The sequence below is a fragment of the Lontra canadensis genome, unplaced genomic scaffold (assembly GCF_010015895.1).
Source record: "Lontra canadensis isolate GAN:19392208 unplaced genomic scaffold, GSC_riverotter_1.0 scaffold32, whole genome shotgun sequence".
Classification (NCBI taxonomy): Eukaryota; Metazoa; Chordata; class Mammalia; order Carnivora; family Mustelidae; genus Lontra; species Lontra canadensis.
In genome coordinates this window covers 20324155-20344327 of record NW_022631026.1, presented here as the reverse complement: position 1 = coordinate 20344327, position 20173 = coordinate 20324155, and the positions used below count along the sequence as shown (strand labels likewise).

Below are 20173 nucleotides of genomic sequence, written 5' to 3'. Positions count from 1 at the left end.
AACATGCTCTTTGGGGCTTGGAGCCAAACCTGTCTCCCTCCCAGCTCCCTTGGAGCAGTCCTGGTATCAGCAAGAGTGCTCTGCCGTTTACCCTTGGCCTTCTCGGTTTCATTCAGTCTTGTCCAAGAAGTGTCATCTTCACAGTTTGAATCTGTAAATGGCAGCTAATGAAGACCACAGACACTAATGAACTTGCAGGACGCTTTTGCAACCAGAATTGTCAAAAGGCTTTCGCTGAGAGATAACATTGGGATTGGGGGGAGCCATGGGCTTCCAAAGAGTGCAAGAAGCAGGGGAACTGAGGTCTGGGGAGGAAAAGAAACTGTCCCGGAATGAGGGGCTGCAGACCAGGCAGAAAGACTTTCCACCAGTCCTTCAAACTGCAGTCAGATCTGTGTATTTCTAAATTCCCCATGCAGAATAGGAGCAATAATAAGAAAAACATTTGTAAAAGTTGTAAAAGAACAGCTCTCAGTTCAGGTGTGCTGTACTCCAGGAAGGTGCCCCCCACTGCCAAGGTCAAGTGCCCACTCCCTCCCCCATCATGACTTCCCAGCTGGTGGTGCCCGGAACCGAGGACCTTTCCAGCGAATCTTCTGCCTGGGGTCCAATACTGTATCACCTTCACCCCTGAATCCTCAGTACCTGGTACTAGGAGGAGCTAGTATATGTTGAATAAATTTTACAGTAAGAGTTACAGAAATCTGTAATAGTAGGTAGAGTGGAAATTAAAAGGTGAGGTCTGGCTTAGGTTTCAGAGGGTCAGTTAGCTTGGCTAAGGGGTGCTGTGTGTTGACGGGGTGGAATTACTACCACTTATCAATATAGAAACTGAGGTTCAGCCAAGCTCAATGCTTTGCTTAGGACAAGTTCATGGGCTTTTTCCTAAAGAGGCACAGGCCTCTTGAAACTCACTCACCCCCTACAGGAGAGAACCACCGGAGGGCCTGGGGAGGAGATGGATCTCTTTTTCCTATCAAGTCTTACAAATAAAGCTAGTTTTTTTTTTTTTTTTTTTGAAGAGACATTAAACTTACCTGGTTTTTAAAATTTGGTGGATATTCTTTTGTATTCAATAAATACAATAGACTGAAATACTCTTTGCTTCATTGTGGCTAGATAAAAGTGAGAAAGGAGAGCAGGAACTGAGGAAGGAAAGGGAGAGAAGGAAATAGAACATAAACAGAAAAAGAAAAAGAAGGCAATGTAACAAGGAATCATCTAGAAGGACGCTCCTGTGACATCCTGCAGGTCACTGGACTGTAGAATTCAAAGGGAGTAACCTCTTGTTAGCGTGCCGTGAAAATCTGATGCTTCCCTTTTTGAACTTTTAGGCTCTGTTCCCCCTTATCCTGTCAACCTTCTATGGGTATCCTGTTATACCCAGGATTCCATACCAGGATTCCATGGGACTGCAAAGATGCAGGGCACCAGGGTCTCCCCGTGGTGAGAATGAAGCAGTGAGATGAGAGGGGTGGGGCGGCACAGATGAGGACCCCAACCCGGTCTGAGCGAAGGTGTGGGTGCAGGGGCACTTTCAGGATTGGGCACCAGTTGGGCTGAGGCCGGGCCAGAAGGCAGTATGGAGTGAGAGCACTCCCTGCAGAGCAAACGGCCAGAGGAAGGGGTAGATGGCCTTGCAGAGGTTCTGGGTTCCGGAATCCTGGTCCCCAGGCTCCCTTTCATTATAAGCCTCTCCCGGGGTATGTTGCTGGAAGAGACGGCCGTTCTTTTCCAGTCCTTGGAAATTTTGCCAGATATCCCTTCCCTGCGCCCCCCAAACCCAGCAGCTAATTGGACACAAATCTTGACAGTTCTGCTCCAGTGAGGCTCACCGGCCCAGCCTTCTCCATCCCCGTGCCCAGGATGGGGTGAGGCTAGTGCCTTAAGCATAGCCCTTAGTAGAACATAGGCCTCTGACACCTTCACATTGGGGCAGTTCTCAGATCCAGGGATCCCAAACCAGGAGGTCAGGACCCCACCTCCTGGGGGTACAAGGTCCCCAAGAGCAGGTGGGGGAAGTAACATCTCCTTTTTCTCAGGGCTCCCTTTCTGACAGCAGCCACCCGACACAGCCTTAATGGTGTCTGGTAGATGCTGATTTTCCAGGGGACACTGGGGGTGGGGGGCTGGGGTTGGGATTTCTACATGACACAGTGGGACGCAGCCAGGACTGACCCATCCAGGTTCCCTGAGCCTCACGGACACCGGCAGCCCCGGTGGCCAGCTTGGCTGGGGCCATGAATCCCCTCGAAACACCAGTGTAACAGGCCAGCCTCCTGTGCACACAGATGGTAGAGCTCCTTGCACTCACACTTCACACTCGTGTGCGAGCCCCTCTGCACTCTCCTGGCAGCTGCACTGGCCTAGCAGGGCACAGCAGAGCGGGGAGGAGAGGTAGGCAGGAGCGTCAGCCCCAGGGGCCAGGAGAGGCTAGGCAGGGTTTTATCTAGGAGCTGGAGGCTGCTGAATAATGAATTCCCACTCCGACTCTGAGCCTGCATTCCCAGGGCTGCACGCAAGGCACACCACACACACGCACACACACACACCAATACGCACTGGGCTGACAACTTGGAGGGGCGGGCACTGGCAGGGCTGTGAGGCTCTGTGAACCGCTGGAGGGAGCAGCTCTCTGGCTGGTTTGCTTGGGTCTCTGTGGGCAGCATCCGAGGGGGCGCAGGAGGCGAGAGCAGCCGAGCAGAGAGGGAGAGGAGGGAGGTGTGTGCGTGTGAGTCGAGCTCCGCCAGACTCACTACTTCCCCAGCCGCTCCTGCCCGCCGGCGTTGTCCAGGCTCTACACGTCAGCATGGCTCTGTTTGTCCACCTCAAGACGGTCTCGGAGCTGCGGGGCAGGGGCGACAGGATCGCCAAAGTGACTTTCCGAGGTAGGGGACCCCCTGTCTTAGAGGGACCCTAGGTCTGGGCTGATGGGGATAAGGCAGGGCGGGAGGATGGATGGGAAAAGTTCTAGCAGGGTTGGGGTGATGAGGCTTTTCGTGGGCAGCCCTCTGCCCCTGGCCTGACTGGCCACTGTGATTTCCTGACAGTCAAGGTACCCCGTGTTGTCCTGTCTGCATCTGTGTCTGTCCCTCCCTGTGCTTGCCAACGTGCAGTGTGCCTGGTAGGGTGCAGAGTTCTCTGCTGCAGGAGGTCCTGGGGAAGTAGAGGTAAAGACTGCCTCTCCGAGCTCAGGGGGACCCACAGCGAAGAGGCCCAGCCCCGTAGAGCCTCCGTGGGCCCATTCCTCCTCTCCCTCTCCCTCCAGAAGATCTCCTTGGGCTCAGGGTGGTGGTGGCCTCTGCAGACTGAAAGCCGTAGCATGGGTCCCCAGAAACCAGGCAGCCAGGGGCTCTCTGGTTGAGGATACTATTGGCTTCTTGTGGATCTATTGGTGGGCAGGGATCCTGTGCACCCCACTGGCCTCCCCTCTATCAATTCTCTTCCTATCCTCCTCCCTTCCCATGCATCCGGCAGCCATTTACGATGGTCTATGTGCCAAGCCTGGGGCCTGAGAGTGACCCAGGCTCTGTCCTTGAGGAGCCCACCTCCAGTGGGACAGAAGGACCAGTTGGCAGACAAGTAGGACAGGTGTTTGATATGATGAGGACGGGGACAAGGGCAGCACGCAAGCCACAGAAGCGGCACTCGACTTGGGCTGGGGCAGAGTGGTCAAGGAAGGCTTCCTGGAGGAGGTAGCCCCTCAGCTGAAACCCAGGGGACTAGCAGGAAGGAGCAAGGTAAGGAGGTGAGGGCAGAGCTGGTGCCGGGGACGGGAGGCTGAAGGCTGGGAGAGGAGCTGGAACGTGGAATGGAGTAGATAGAGGATCCATGAAGCTGGAGCCCAGAGTAAGCACAGAAGCTGAGGCAGGAGAGAGGCGGAACCAAGGACGCAAGGCTGCCTTTACCCTAAAGACAGAGGGCAACCCCCAAGGCTTTTAAGTAGAAGTAAATAAGGCCGGGTTTTCCTGTGCTTACCACCCACCCGCCTTGGCTTCTGACTGGCCACAGCCCAGCCCTCTGGGCCGGGGCATCTCTGATAGCCTTTCACCAAAGACCAGGGCACTCCTCACTAGACATGGCCATTTTTCCTGAGAGGGGATGCGGATAGAGGCTGGGGGAAGAGCTGAGAGAAGCCCAGCAGACCAGAGAGCAAAGTGAGCCTCGGGCCCAGGCTGGGGGCACGTCCACACCCAGGTTACAAGGGAGAGGTGAGACCAGGGGCCATAGCCCCCGTGCCTACCTCGCCGGGCCCCAGTCGGATGGGCTCTGGCGGGAGGCCCAGGTTGTGCACAGAATGGGCAGGGGTGCAGGGGATCGCAGCGTCTCTGCAAGCAGGTTGGGGAGGAAAGGGTGGGCAGGCTGCCTGTTGCTTCCCACACCAGCCCGAGGATGGCTTTGTCTGCAGCACCCTGGATCTGTGTGCCACCTGCTGGCTTTAGGAAAAGCGAATGTGTCCCTTCATCTGTGAAACGTGTACCCGGGCTCCACAAACAGCACAGCATTTGCAGGCAGAGACACCAGGGCCCGGAGGCAAAGAGACCCCTGTGGCGTCAGTGCAGGGCCTGGGGCACAGAACCTCACCCCCTTCCCTGGGTGCTCAATCCTGCACGCCCCTTTTTCTCTTCCTGGTCAACCAGAGCACGCTATCTGATGTGTCCCCTTCTCCTCTGATCTCCTTTGATCCCTGGGCCTCTAGCCTCAGCCGACCACATGGGAATTTGCTGGTTTGCACACTGGGCCTTCTGGACTGAGTGGGGAGATCCACTTCCAAGCAGTGTACCTGCAGCAGGTGGCCGCAGACAGAGCTAGGGGAAGGAGCTGGGCATCAGGAAGGGGCCGATGGCAAACAGATTTCCAGAAAGCATCCTTTCTAACAACCAGAGATGTCTCAGCCATTCCTCGGTGGCTGCCAGCACCTGACAACCAGAAACACCCCAAAAGCCCAACATTAACAACAATTCAGAGGAAGCAACTCATTCCAGAATGTTCCACAGCACCTCCTGGCATACACAGCCTCAGTTGTCCAAGCAAACAGCTGCAGGGGGGAATCAGAAACTGATGAATAGTCAGAGGGAGAGGATGGCCCTGGGTTCCCCTAGTCCCATGAGTGAAGCTCAGGGAAAGGTTGGGTGCAGGGAGCCCTAGTGGGTCGGGCCCTCTGGCTGTGGCCCAGGCAGACAGGATGAGCTGGTTGAAACATAGCTTGCCCTTCTGTGCTATGCCCCCCAGGTACCCTTAGGGGCTGCAGTGGAAAAAGTTCTAGATACGGAGGCAGAAGCTCTGGCTCCTACTGGGTTCTGGCTCTCACTTCACCTCTCTAGTCCTCATCTTTAAAATGGTCACGTGGGTAACAAGCGCGTCGCCGGGTTGCTTCAGTGAAGGAGTGGGCACTGGAGGAGGTTGAGGGAAGGGCATTCAGATGACTGCTAGGTCTGCGAGGCACCCCTTTCCGGTGCGCCTGGGGGGCGGGCTGCTGGCTCCCGAGCCATCTTCTCTCCAGCCCACCTTCCTCAGGGGAGAGGAGAGCACATCTGAGGGATTCCTGACCTGTGCCAGGAGCGAGCAACTCGGGCCTGTCCTCTGCTCTGTAGGGACCCCCCGGCTAAGATGTTCCTCAGGAACCTGGGCCTGGAGCAGATTGCCCCTGAGAGCCCTGTTCCCATGGGGGCTGCGCCTTCACTCGTAACCTGATCCTGCCCTTATTCCTTCACTCACTGTACGACCAGATGTTTGTGGACAGGCCTAGGACCCTGGGGGTGAAGACACAGTCCCTGCTTGCAGGAGATACAGTCCACTGGGTCACGCAGGAGACACCAGAAGTCCTGGCCCACAGGCCACATCATGCACGCAGACCCCAGAGCCCCAGAGCCCCCAGAGCTTCCCGTGAACAAGATGAGACTGTGGTCCTCATTGAACTCAGAGGCCTGCAGCCAGAATCAGGAGTGGGCTGTCTGGAAAGGAGCCATCTCAATGGCAGGTCACTACTCAAAGAGAAGCAGGACTCTCCTAGTGTTTGTCCTTTTTCAACTGCTAACTTGGTTCTCAGCATCAATCAAAACCAGGGAGCACAGGATGGGAGAGCCTGTAAGTTCCCCTAGGCCAGCCTCTGTCCAGTGCTCAGCCCATCCAAACGCAGGGAGAGAACATGGGCTGCCCGGGAAGTAGGGACAGGCTGTCTGGGGCCAGGCCCGTGATCTCTCCGTACTCCCCCTCCCCGAGCTTTCTTGCCAAGATAGCAGGTTTCGGGGTTGGATGTGTGAGTTGGGCGTTGTCTGGGGGCTGGGTCTGATCTCCAAGTAATTCCCTTGAACTGGTGATGAAACCAGCGGTAAAGGTCTGCTTTATCAAAGACTTCTCCCTCCTCCTCCTCTCCCCAGCCCACCCCACTGCATTCCCATAACCCTGAATTTCTTGTCATTCTCCCAAAGATACAAGCCCTGTATCTCTTCAGACCTTGAGACATTGATTTCTTTTGCCTGGAACAACCCCCACCCTCCATCTTGAGAACACGCATTAATTCTGTCCATCCTTCAAGGCCCTGCTCATATGTCACCTCCTCTGGGAAGCCTTCCCCCTCCCTTGCAGTACTATGTGCTTACTCCCCCCACAGCTCAGCTAGGGCACTTAGTATTTTAGAAACCGCCGCAGTTCTGGGGCCCCAGAGGGAAGCTGACCCCATTCTCTAGGAAAGGCAGGGAAGCAGAAGCAAGCGGGGTCACGTGTGGCCCAAGCCCTTTGTAGAACATGCTCTTTCTGAGCACAGCTGCATACAACACGTGGTACAGGGTGGGGTTTCATAGGCGAACCAGGGTCCCATAATCGGATAGGGGAGCAGAGATGAGTGGGACATAATGGGGAAATGTCCGACTCAGAAGGGCCAAGGTGTGCTTAGGGTTGGGCCGTAAACTGCGGCCTGTTCAGGGGATGGCAGCTTCCTTCTTACACAGGTGGAGACGCAGAAGGAGGGTTGAGGGAGGGCTGCTGCGGGAGGCCAGGCCATTCTGGGTGAGGGCTGACGGGACCAGAGGCCAGAGGAGGGAAATCCCAGTTAAGTGCCCTAACTAGGAAGCCCCAGGTTGGGCTGGAGCAGAGGCTGCAGGGAAGTTGAGGCGGGATGGGGGGGGGCAGTGAGGGAGATGAGCCAGAATCCATGGGGTCAGGTGAGAGAGTGCTGGGAGGAGGTGGGGTCCCGACCTCGACACGGGGGACAAGATGTCCCCACTCATGGCTGTGGGAACCACCCGGATTCCAAATTAGATTTCTTTTCCCTATTAAAAAAGAGGAGCTCTCCCTCTTAATGAGAAATAGGACCTCTATCTCGAGGCTTCCCTGCCATCCCTGGTCCTGCACCACATCTCCTCTCTGAGAGCTTGTGGGCTAGGTGTCACCCCCCACAAGGGGGTGGGCATTGCCCCCATGGAAGGGGACAAAGGGAGGGACCCTTAGGACAGACTGTGCCACCCACACTGCCTGTGAACCCAGCTCTGTGCATCTGCTGTGCCTCCCACCTCCTCCACTGTACCCAGCACACACAGACCCCTCACCCCCTGGGAGTGAGGCTGGGGACAGATCTTCTCTGTCCAAATTCCCAGGTGGTAAATGTCCCCCCTCCCACCTAGAGCAAGCCAATGCAGACTCAGAGAGAAGGCAGAGCGCACTGGAAATTCCCCAGGCTTCTCCTGCTCTGATGAGGGTGTTTTCATGATATGGAAGTAACTGTAAAATTGTGTCCTGCTACAAAGGCCCTCAGCAAAAATGCTTCCGGAAATGTGTTCCAGAATAGGCTTGCAAATAATTTCCCTGAATTGCGATGCCTTCCTTGGTTGTCTCACCCACCTTTACTCATAGCATAAAAGCTACAGCCCTCCCACCTACACCCATGGCTGGGCCTAATCCCTTTTTTTATTATTAACTCTCTATGATGGAAAGTCTCAAAGACATACACGAGTTGGGAGAGTGTCGCGTTGGCCCCCAAGCTCTCCCAGGGCAGTCTTAACATCCGTCAACTCCTGGCCGGTCCTGTCCCATTTGTTCCCCTCCTCCTCCCATACCCCAAATCTTTTGGAAGCAAAGCCCAAACACCACACCATCTCATCTGAAAATATCCAGTACAACGCTATAAAAGACGACGACTCATTTTTTTTAAACCCACATATTACATCACTCCTAAGAAATAACCCCTTCATATTACCAAATATTCAGTCAGTGATCAAATTTCTGCTTGTCTCATTGATGTCCTAATTTTTTCCCTGGTCATTAAAAGCTACATTTTCATGCGCTTTGTGAACCAAGGATTCATTCATTCACTCCTTTGATTCATCCAGATCATAATATTCAGCGAGGGCCAGCCATGGGCCCTCAAGTGTTATTGTAGGCATTGGTGTGACAGCAATAAATTAAAAAGACATGGTCCTTGCCCTCAAGGGGAAGCCAGTCATTGCCCCAGTCACCACGAGCAGCATGAAGAATATTCTGGAAAGGGAGGTGCAGGTGCAAGGCAGCATGAGGCAAGGGAAGCCCACGCCGACCAGGAGGTCTGGAAGCCGCCCTGAGAGGACGCATCAGGACTTGCTCATTAAAGATGGCAGAGGAGCCCTTGGGGAAGGGAGGTGGGAGCAAACCAGCAGCACTGGTGTTGGCCAAAGTCAGCCGCCCTGAGGCCGATAGGTGAAGCTGGGCTGTATGCGGGACCAGGGAAGAGATTTTACTGCAGGGGCATGGGGGATGGGCTGATATTTAAGGTGACTTCTTAGCTGGGACAAAACCTACAAATGGCCTCATTCCAGGCAGAAGGGCTAACATCAGTACAGATGTAACGGCGTGGAGCTGAATCAAGGGTTTAGGGAGCAGGGAGTGCTTGCTGGGGATGGGGTGGGCGTGCCCTGGAGGGGAGGCGGGGCCCAAACACAGAGGGTTTGAACTTCTGCTTTTTAAGTGAATAGGAGTCTGATGCTTTTAGTAGGAGAATGGGCAGGGGACGTCTGGTTTTGGAAAGGACACTCTGGATGTCAGGACTCCAGACCAGGAGCCTAGGGAGGAAGCTGGGGCAGCTGTACAGGCGGAAGACTGTGTCTTAACGGGGAAGCTGTGGGTTTGGACAGAAGAGATGACATCGGTTCAGAGAGGGGGTAGTGAGTCTGGAGTTGATAGTGGGCAAGAGGGCAGGACCAGAGTGTCTCTGGATTTTGTACTGGGGTACCTAGATGGGTGGTAAGGCCGCTGGTGGAGGAGGGGAGCGTGCCATGCGAGGAAGAGCAGGTTTGGGGGTGGGGGCACAGAAAGGACAGACTTGTCTGTCAGTCATTCTAGTGAAAATGTCCCCCAGGATGCCAGAGATCTGGCTTGGTACAGTGAGTGCCCAGGGAGGTGGGTGGAGCCCCGTGGTTTGGAAGTCCAGGGGACACGTGAAGGTCTAGGAGAAGATGAGATATGCCTGAGTCCTTAGAGGGCTGCTTTGGGGTCCCGTGGAAAAGGCGATATATGTGAATGGCTCTACACGCTGTAGAGTGCTCTGTCAGTATAAGGATTTGGCTGTGCATCTCAGGCACCTGCTGCAGACTTCTAGAGACCAGATTGGAACAGACTGCGACTCTCAGGGACTCCATGGACTGGGGGATTTGCGGGGGGTAAGGGGTGTGGGCAGAGCCTTGCCTGATCCTCCTCGGGATTCCTGCTGATGCCCCGAATTCTGCCAGCCATGAGACAATGGTGTGGAAACATCTGGAGCCACAAGCAGGCTCCTCCAGGGCAGGCAGCAGGACCCCCACAGTGCCTGGCACAGAGCAGCCCCGGGTAGAGATGATGCCTGAAGGAGCAGGGCCCACAGGTACAGCGGGAACAGAGGCAGTGAGGGGAGGGGCCACTCTGCAGCCCCCATCCCGGCAGCACCAGGCAGTGACTGCTCCTTGCACTGACAGTTCCAGAAGGGTCTCCGGAGACAGAGAATACCATGTGATCAGTTCTACCTAAAGCCCTTGTATTCTTCCTGCCTCGACTGATCCACCCTCGAGACAGTGGCTCAACAGTCTTTGTTCCTACTTATTTATTTATTTATTTATTCAAAGCAGAAGGGCTTAGTTGAAAGTTCCACTCCCTGGCTTCCGCCCCTGTGCCCCAAGCTAAGGTTTAAGATAAAATCAAGACTATAGTTTTAACATTTTTTACCCCGTTAAGAATGTAAAAAATCACTTTCCCACCATGACTTATTATATGCCCAGTGCCTGGCTTAGAGCAGGGACTCTGTCCAGCTTGTGGATCACTAGGACCACAGGTTCCTCTAATCTGTCACAGTAATGGGATCACCTGAAACCTGGCAGTTGATGAGTGTGTAGCAGGCACTGTCCTAGGCTTGAGGGGAAACACCACGCTCTCTCTGCCTGTGCCTGGGTCTGAAAAATAGGAACTGGGGCCAACAGTTAGTTACATAGTAAAGTCAGAGTTTGAGTGAGCCCTTAGAAGGAAGTATAGGTTTAAGCTGAGCCAGAGAGACGGGGTTTATAATCCTTGCTCTGTCCCCTGCCTTGAGGATGAATCCCCGGCATAAGTTGAGTTTCTACTGTGCGTGCTGGCATGTTGGCAGGACAGGGAACGAAGAGATAAATGAGTGAAGGTGGAAATTATATTTGAATGAGATCTGTGGACAGTAAAGGGTTTGAAGTAGATGGATCCTCCATCTGGCTGAGAAATGGCGAAAAGAGAAGGGGCAACCTTCCCTTTGGGAAGCCCAGGGACTCTGCATAACCCAAGTCTGGCTCTGTGAGTCCCTGGTCATTTTCAGAGAGCACAGTATTGAAGGAACATCACTGGGGGAAAGTGTTATTACGGGAGATAATTACAAACAACTAGGGGATATAGAACACGTGACACCACCATCAATTGCCTTGACCTAATTGCCATTTCAAGGACATTTCACTCCAAACTGAAAGATACACATTCTTCTTAAATGCATATGGACTAGTCATCAAGATAGAGCGTATGATGGGAGGTTAAACATGTCTCAATATATTTCAGATGACTGACATCCTCCAAAGTATGTTCTCTGACCCCACCGGAATTCACTTAGAAATTAGTAACAATAAGAGATCTTAAAAAGCTCCAAATATTTGGAAATTAAACAATATCCTTCTAAATAACCTGTGGTCAGCGAAGTAAACAAAAGAGAAATTATACATCGTTTCCAGCTGAATGATAATGAAAATACAACAGGTCAACATTTAGAGTTGTACATACCTATGGCAGGAAAGAAAAAAGTCTAAAAACAACCATTTAGGTTTCCGCCTTAAGGAGCTACTAAAAGAAGATCGAATTAAACCTAAGTCTTAAAAACATCATGCTAACTGAATGAGCCAGACACAAAAGACCATGGATCATATGAATCCATTTATACGAAGTGCCTCAAACAAACCAACCCACGGGGATAGAAAGTAGACGATTTGTTGCCAGGGACTGGGACAATGGGGAATGACCGCTAATGACTATAGGCTTTCTTTTGGGGTGATACAATATTCTGGAATTAGATAGTGGTAAAGGTTGCACAACCTTGTAAGTGTACCAAAATCACTGAATTTTACACTTCAAGCGGGTAACTTACATGGTTTGCGAATTATATTTCAATAAATAGAAATAAGTACAACCAAAAAATACTAAAACCAAGAGAATAAAAAAAAGAAATAAGAAAGCCAACAAAGCTGAAAGTGGACTCTTTCAAAAAAAATTAAAATATAGATAAACTGTAGCAAGAATGACCAAGAAAAAAAAAGAAGTGAGAAAATGCAAATTACCAATATCAGGAATGGACAAAGGGATATCATTTCATTAAAAAGAAAATAAGAAAATACCATGAATAACCGTATCTCACTGTTTCTACAACTCAGATGAAGCAGACAAATCCCTTAAAAAACACTTTACCAAACTGATACAAAAAGAAATGGGAGATCTGAAGAGTCCAGAATCTATCGAAGACATGAAATTCAAAATAAAAATGATGATCATAATGATGGTAAACTGCTTTCCCATCAAGAAAACTTTAGGTCTCCATAGCTTCACGGGTGAAATATTTATTCAGAAATACTTATTTAGAAATATTTAGAAATAAATATTTCTAGAAAATATTTAAGGAAGAAATAATATTAGTATTACCCAAACTTTTAGAAAAACAGAAGAAGGAACACTTTATAACTCATTTTATGATACCAAACCCTGATAAAGAGCTTATACAAAAAGAATATTAGAGCCAAATCCCTCATGAACAAAGAAGTAAAAATCTTTAACAAGGTATTAGTTGAGTTACAATCCATGAAAGGGATAACACATTATGACAAGTAAATTTAATCCCAGGAATATAAGGTTAGTTTAAAATTAGGAAATTGAAGTATTTCACCATATTGATACACTACAAGAGAAAAACCACCAACAGATACAGAAAAGCTTTTGACAAAATCCAATACCTATTTGTGGTAAGAACGCTCAGCAAAACGGGTAAAGGGAGAATCTTCCTTGATCTCATAAAGAACAACTACAAAAGACATTGGGCTAACATCATACTTAACCCTGAAACAAAAACTATTTATACACAGAATATTACTCAATGATGAAAATTAAATGAATTACTGAACTATGCAACAACATGGGTGAATTACGAAAATATTACATGGACCAAAAGAAGGCAGACACAAGAAAGTACATTCCGTACAACACCATTTATGTAAAGTTTAAAACAGGCAAAACTAACCTTTGGTGATAGAAATCAGAACAGTGGTTGCTTATAAGGGGTAGAGACTGACTGGAGAGTGAGGGGTGAGGCACCATCTTAAGAAAATGGAGATGTCCTAAATCCCGATTATAGGATGATTACACAGATATGCTCAGTTATCAAAGCCCACTGAGTTGTGCACTTAAGGTCTGTGAATGTAAATTTTACCTTGTTAAAAAAAGAGCTAATCACACCTAAAATACCTAAAACTTGAAAAATATGTAGATGAGGAAGAAAATCGTTTCTGATTATATACTACTAAAAATAAGCTAACACAATGTGATTCACAGTAGAGAAGACCATTTTTATATTTGAGACGTAACTTAAATGTCAAAAGCAAGAATAGGACCCTTTAATGGAATACTAGCCCTTTTTTAATTGGGTGATGAATTATGTCCCAGGTGTACAAGCACTAAGATTTGCTCCGTTTTATGGATAAGGAAACTAACAAAAAGAGGTCAACTTCTTCAAGGGCACATGGCTAGCAAGTGGTAGAGCTGGGGTTTGAACTCTGGCGGTCTGGTCCAAGCGCCTTACCACACTCTCCTGTGGTCCCCCGTGCTTGCAAGGGACTTAACGCTTCACTGTTTCGGTTCCTGGTTCCAGGATATAGGCAGGTCCAGGGTAATTGCTCCAGGTTAGAGATGATGGCTCCAAGACCCTGAGGGGTGGGAGAGCCAACTCCAGATGCGGGTCCAGGACCTGAGGTCCCTGAAGCTTGTCCTCAGGACATCCCCTTTCTCCTATAGATGGCCCAGCAGCCCACCCTGTGTCCTTTCAGGAACCCAGGACCCCCTTCTCGGATCTACCTTCAGTCGGCTGCTCCCTGAAGGGAGACCTTTTTCATTTTCCCCTTTACCATCAGAACTCGCCTGTCCTGTGTCCTGCTCCTTCAAGGCTCCTTTCTCAGCTCACACTCACAAACAATTGCTCACATGGTCCTCTCTGCCCGGATGTCCCTGTCACTCCCTTCTCCCCAGGGTCCATGCCCCTGCCTCTGCCGTGTTTTACTCGATCTGCTAAGCTGAGGTCATTTCTCCTTCTCCTGTGCACTCGTTTTATTCACACTGTTGCCTGCGAATGACCAAATTTTGCCTTGTACAGTAGTCTTTTACATGTCTGACCTAACCCCTTTCTGGATTGTAATAAGCGTCTTCAGTCAGCGTCCCACGACAAAATCTCTTGTAGAACCCCTGTCCCCTCCACGCTGACACAGCAGGAGCAGAAGACCCCCTTGCATGTGGGAATGGATGAAGGCACACCCGCTGACAGGCCAGTCCCCACACACCAGCCTTTTCCCAAGGTCTGGCTCTAACATGGTCAACTGTCAGGAAGACGGGGCTGTTTGGTTCCGACGGGGCACTTGATACCCTAAAGTCATATCACGTGAAAGACTAGCACTCCGTCCTGCAAATGAGACAAGATTTGGGCTCCCCTTCATCTAGGAGGGTAGCAGCGGGAGGGATATTTTAAATGGCAAATGGCATACCAGATAGATACTTCTGTGAAGCTTTGGAACCTGAGTCCCTCCATCTGGGTGTATCCAATGTCACAGAACTTCTTACAGTTGTGAGCTCAGAGTCTGCTCTCCAAACTTCATTTATTGACAGAAGGAGGAGTTTACTCCAAACCCAACAGCTCGGCTATCCTACGAGCAGCTGCCTCTGAAAGAAGGGGTGCCGTTCAATTTTCCCCATCTCTCACTCTATCCACAAAGCCTGCCTGCTACAAGGAGCAGGCTATTTTCTTTCCCTCAAGCCTCATTCTCAACCTTCTCCGTGGCAAGGAAGGTGATTGGATATTGGGGTTTCAAATGGTTTTGTCTGAAAGCCATTTAAGAGGGAGCAGAAATGTCAACATGACCCATGTTGAGTGGAGAAGATGGTAAGTGGAAATGAACTTGAGAGGAGAGATGGGGTTAGGAATCCTCATTGATAACTTGCCAGGGATGACAGAGGTCCCCTGCCTCTGTCCTAAGGCATACAAAGGACCACCAGAATGATCCCTGCCACTGTTTGCAGAATTTTCCCCTAAAATGCGGCATTTCAAAAACACTTGAGGACATTCTGTTTCTGTACGACTGATTTGATTCAGCTTAGCAAATCTTTTTTTTTAATATCTAGAGGTAAAATTTAGCTCATCCCGTTTGACAATATTCACCACATCTAAATCCCCAGAGCCCGAGGCGATGAGGTTTTATTGCACTTCGGAACAGAGCCCCGATGCAGAAATTCTGCAGTCGCTCATTTCACTGCATTTTATGTCCTCTCTATCAAGGCTGTAGGAAATTCGCACCCGGGGACGGTTTTGCGCCTTGGTGGCTTCCTGCACCCAGTTGGATGGTCCATCCCTGCCTCCGCCTTGGCTGGGCTGCTGGGTGATCACTCCGGGAAAGCCTTGAACACAGAAATATCCAGGTTCATTATCATCTTCGAGCATGAAGAGACCTTTGGTGATTCAGAGCTCCAGGTCCTCAGGGAAGCCCCAGTGCTCTCCTGAGTCCCCATATATATTGTGTGTTACCTGTGGGGAAAATTGTAAACAGCTCAGGCACCATCACTCATGCTTTCCTGTCCTCCCCTGGCTGCCCTGGGGTTAGTGGGTGAGATTTTTCTTCCCGGTTTTTCAGTTTTGTTTTGTCCCTAGCTAGTGCTGGAGAGTCTTTGTTTCCCATCTGTCTCGTTCACACATCTATTTTCTGTGTATCTAGTTCTGTTTTATAGATTCTTCCTGATTCTCTGAGACACAGCCTCTCCCCCAACATGCTATTCCTACACACACACACACACACACACACACACACACACACACAGAGACCCTTCCGCAGACACACACAGACACACACACACACACACACACACACCCTTCCGCAGACCTCCCCCTGTCTCTGACAGCAAACCCCTGGCCTCCTCCTTATCAGGAGGTAGCTACATACTTGCTCTCAAGTTCGGAAGCCCAGGCAGACCCTGGAGATCTCTGGATCAACCCCTTTTCTCATGTGAGCGAGGGAACCAAGTCCAGGGGACAGAAGTGGCTCCCAGGGGACCGAGCCCCATCGCAGTGCGGGGTCAGAGGGTGCTGGCTCCAATCCTACCCTCGGCCTGGTGCTGGCCGTGCCAGGTCAGTGTGTGTGCCCCTCCCATGTCCACTCTGCTGTCAAGTCCTCTCCTGGGTCCCCAACTTGCCCATCAGTGACAAGCCCAACTCAGCCTCGGAATGGGGCTGAATTCATCCTTGAGATAGTCCTTTAATGACACGGACCACTGGTTTATGTCAGTGGGAATTTCAAAGCATTTTTCTCTCCATGACAAAAGCAAAGCACGGTCATGGAAAAAAAATGCCAAATTTAAGCGTATACAGTCAAAGGCCAACATGCTGCTTCCAATCTCTTCCTGCTCCCCCTAGCCAGAGGTAATCATTTCTAGTGGTTGGAGATCTTTGTCTCTTCACAGATAGAAGAATTTGGTTTGGGATTTGGGGGTGGGGCAGTCGTATACAGGATTCTATTAAACATACTACCCTTTTTTTTACCCCCTCCCTTTGGTCTACAATTGAGAGACAAAAATAAATTAATCCTAAATAATATTTCTTTTTAATGCTCCCTATCTCTGGATTTCTCCTTGCAGAGATGACAAGTCCTTCCCACATGCTTCCACCCCACAAACACCAAAAAAACAACAAATCCCCCCAAAAGCAATGTTTATCCTTCCTTCCCTGCATCACTTCTCTATCTCACACAACATGGTATCTCCGGGTATGGATTGTATGGTATTGAACGGGCAACCCGTTCTAGTTCCTACTCGACCATCAGCTCCCTGTGGGCAGAGGTCCTGGGCCTTGTACCCATCCTTTTGTCCTGAGGCTCCAGGAGGTAGCCTGGTCCATTGTAGGCTCCAGCAAATGTTTCTCAAAGTAAACTGAGGTGACCCATGCATCATAGTCACTGCCTGCCCCATGTCCCCCAACCCTGTCCTCCATCCCTCCTGGTTATGGTTCTTCTAGCAGAGGGGCCGGTCCTCACTGGATGGGCTTGAAGAGCAGGCAGCTTGGTTTCTGCCCTGGCAGGTGGTGTATGGACGTGGGCCGGTGGGAAAATGTGTGTCCATATCACGCTTGGTAGTACCCGTGCTAGTGGGGAAAGGAGGGGGTGACATGTGGGAGTAAGGACCTGAGGCTTTCCTCTCCAAGGCCGACAGAAAAATGAATGAGAGAGTTCTGGGGCAAGGGATGGTGGGGAAGGCCCGTGGCTTCCGGGGCAAGAGGGTCCTGGTTGTGGCGGGGCCTGGCTTGGGCACGAACTCCTGGGCCTGGCTGCAGACAGAGTCACAGAGGGGGCCGGCCAGCTGGCAGGGCGCCCACCGCCCTGGGGACCAGGCTTCTGCTCAGGGCAGCTGCAGGCCAGGGGAAGCCAGTGGAGCTGAGGAGAGAGCAAAAGGAGGCCAAGAAAGCCACCAAGAGAGCAACAAGGTGGAGAAAAGAGTCCTGGGTTTTCTCATGTCTGCCTCTGACCAGACTGTCCCTTCTTACTTTAGTGTCCCTATCGGTAAGGTGGAGCTAGTGGCCTTTGATCTGCCTACACCACAGGGCTCCTGAGGTGGGTGGAGAAGATGGTGTGGGCACTTGCCTCAGCCCAGAGAGCACAGCACATGACATGGAGCCCCTGGCTGGTGACAAGTGCTATGTGAATCCGAGTGCTGTCCTGGTGACTGCCAGGAGGAGAGGTCTGACCCCAGTTTCTTTTCCTCTGTTCCCAACCAGGGCAAGCCTTCTACTCCCGGGTGCTGGAGAACTGTGAGGACGTGGCTGACTTCAACGAGGTAGGACACCCTTGGGGACCCCCACCCAAGTCCTCACCAGGAGAGCCCAGGGCAGAGTGACTGACCCACAGAAGGGCAGTGTGGTCCCAGTCCATGGCTTGCTGCCCTCTGGGGAACTTTTGTTCTCCAGAGAAAGGGCCTACAGGTGTCAGAGGCCTGAAAGTGATCCCTGGCTGAGGGCCCGGCCTCACTCCAACAAGAGGGGCTTCTCTCCCTAGTTCTCTGGGCACATGGAGGGCTCAAGCTAAGCCCACCTGGGCTTCCAGAAAGCCAGTCTCATAGAGACGTCACACTTGTCAATCTAAGAGCGATCAGGCTACCTATCCCACTGTGTCTCCCCAAAAAGCTATTTTCCTTGAACCTCAGGTTCAGAGGGTTGAGTAAATCATTTGCTCCTGTTTATGGTCTATGGGCACAGCCAACGTGTATGAGGGCGTTCAGTGATCCTGGTTTGTCTGGGACCGAGGGGGTTCTTGGGACACAGACCAGAAGGGATAAAATAGGAAAAATCCTCATCTTACTCGAAAGAGTTGGTCATCCTGCATATCCTTTACCTACTTACTCCTCCAGAGAAGAAACTCCAGCTTGCCTCTAACCACCCCCAACCATCAGAAAGGCACTGAATATTCTTAACACATGTCGCCTTTGGACTTCTGTGAACATTTCTCTGGAATATTCCCCAGAGCCTGAAATTGCTGGCTCATGGGATTTGTATCCACTTAAGGTTCCTCAGCACTGCCCGGGTCTACACTCCCACCAGCAATGCATACGGATCCGTGGTTCCCAATCCTTATCTACACCTTCTGGTGTTAAGCTTTCTGAGACTAACAGTGGTGTCTCATTGTCCTTTCAATAATACATTTAAAGTTTCCTTTTTTGGAAATTGCCTGTTCATATTCTTTGCCCTTTTTTCCTGTGGGTGTGGCTGTCTTTTTCTTATTGATTTGCAGTAACTTTTTATATGTCTGAGATATCGACCCCTTGTTTGGATTTAGAGACTGAAATTTTTCTCCGTCTGCCATCTATTTATGAACTTTGTCCCCTCGCTGACTAGGAGTCCTTAATCCTGGTGTGTTTTCAAGTTTTGCTGAAGACCTCTTTACACTCTTCTAGGTTATAGGTACATTTCCCTACATTTTCTGATTTCATAATTGTATTTTTTTTTCTTTTACCTTGTATGTGATTTTAGAGAGGGGTACAGTTTTTATTTTTCTCCATATGAGAAACCGCTTTTCCTAACATCAGTTTGCTACACGATCAATCACCTTCTCACCATTTAGGGTCTATGTCTTAGCTTTCTATCTCATCCCTTGAATCTGTTTGTCTGTTCTTGAACTTTACCACACTGTACTCATTAGTATGGCGTTTTTGTATGTCTTAGTACCTGATGAGACAAATTCCCTCTGTTTCCTCTTCTTTTTTTGAGGGTGAATTATTTGTGGACCTTTATTCTTCCAGACAATTTTTAAATAAGTTCATCAGGTCCTTCCAAAAACCAACTGGAATTTTGATTAAGTTCCATTGGATTTAAAAAATTAATTGAGGAAGATGTCAATTTTTTTATAATAATAAATCATCTATTCAATTTATCCATCATCATTTACTAACATTCTTACGTTTACTGCAAAGAAGTCATATGATCTTGATGATTTTCTTCTCTTTTTTCAAAAAAGATTTATTTATTTATTTATTTATTTATTTATTTTATGGGGTGAGTAGGGGCAGAGAGAGAGAGTATCCAAGCAGACTCCCACTGAGCAGGGAGCCTGATGCGGGGCTCCATCTCACAACCCATGAGATCGGGACCTGCGCCAAAACCAAGAGTTGGATGCTTAACCAACTGAGGCACCAAGATGCCCCAATCTTGATTATTTTCTGGATGCTTTCTGGTTTTATTGTTATCATGAATGGTGTCTTGCTTTTACTACATTTTTTAGTTGATTATTGTTGACCTAGAGAAATGCTTTCTTTTCCTTTAGAAGTCCCCCTGTTACCTGACAAACTTGTTGAAGTCTCTTAACTTGTTTTCATAGTTTGTTCTGTTTCTAATGTAGGTGATCATCTCATCTACAAAAAGAGGTTTGATCTCTTTCCTATCAGTCCTAGCCTATCAGTCCTATCCCCTTACTTCTTTATCTTTCCACAGAACATTGATCATGATCCCTAGTTCTATGTTGGACAGTAATGGTGATTAGTAGGCACCCTTTCTGTGCCTCTAGTATTAAAAGGAATGAGTCCGCCTAAAATTTTGTCATCATATATACCTGCTGTTATAGGATCTTACTATTTAACCTGTCTAACTTGTCTGCTAAGAGTTTTTACTTGAAAAGGTTCAAGTTTCTTCTGCATCTATTGAAGCAATTATAACTTTGCTCCCTTAGTATATTCCATAATGTTAGATACTTTAATACCCTATTATATTCAACTGCCAAATATTTCTATGAAGCATTTTTGAAGCTACATTTGGAAAATTTTCATCATTTGATAATGCATAAAATTTTCTGGAACAACATGCATAAAATAGAGACTTCCTCTTCCTTCACCTTTTGTAAGAACCACGTGTAGAGGCATCGAAGTCTGGATGGTTTGGGGGAGGGGCCTC

The 20173-nt window shown here is 49.6% G+C and overlaps 1 protein-coding gene across 3 annotated transcripts in view; it reads left to right on the top strand.

Annotated features, from left to right (window-relative positions):
• Positions 1 to 2809: 2809 nt before the first annotated feature.
• OTOF (otoferlin) overlaps positions 2810 to 20173 on the top strand; it is a 92047-nt gene continuing 74683 nt past the window's right edge. For all 3 annotated transcript variants that reach the window (XM_032867005.1, XM_032867007.1, XM_032867006.1), the window contains exons 1-2: positions 2810 to 2888; positions 17513 to 17571. In XM_032867005.1, coding sequence (XP_032722896.1) covers positions 2810 to 2888; positions 17513 to 17571 — 138 coding nt within the window. The remainder of the gene's footprint in view (positions 2889 to 17512; positions 17572 to 20173) is intronic.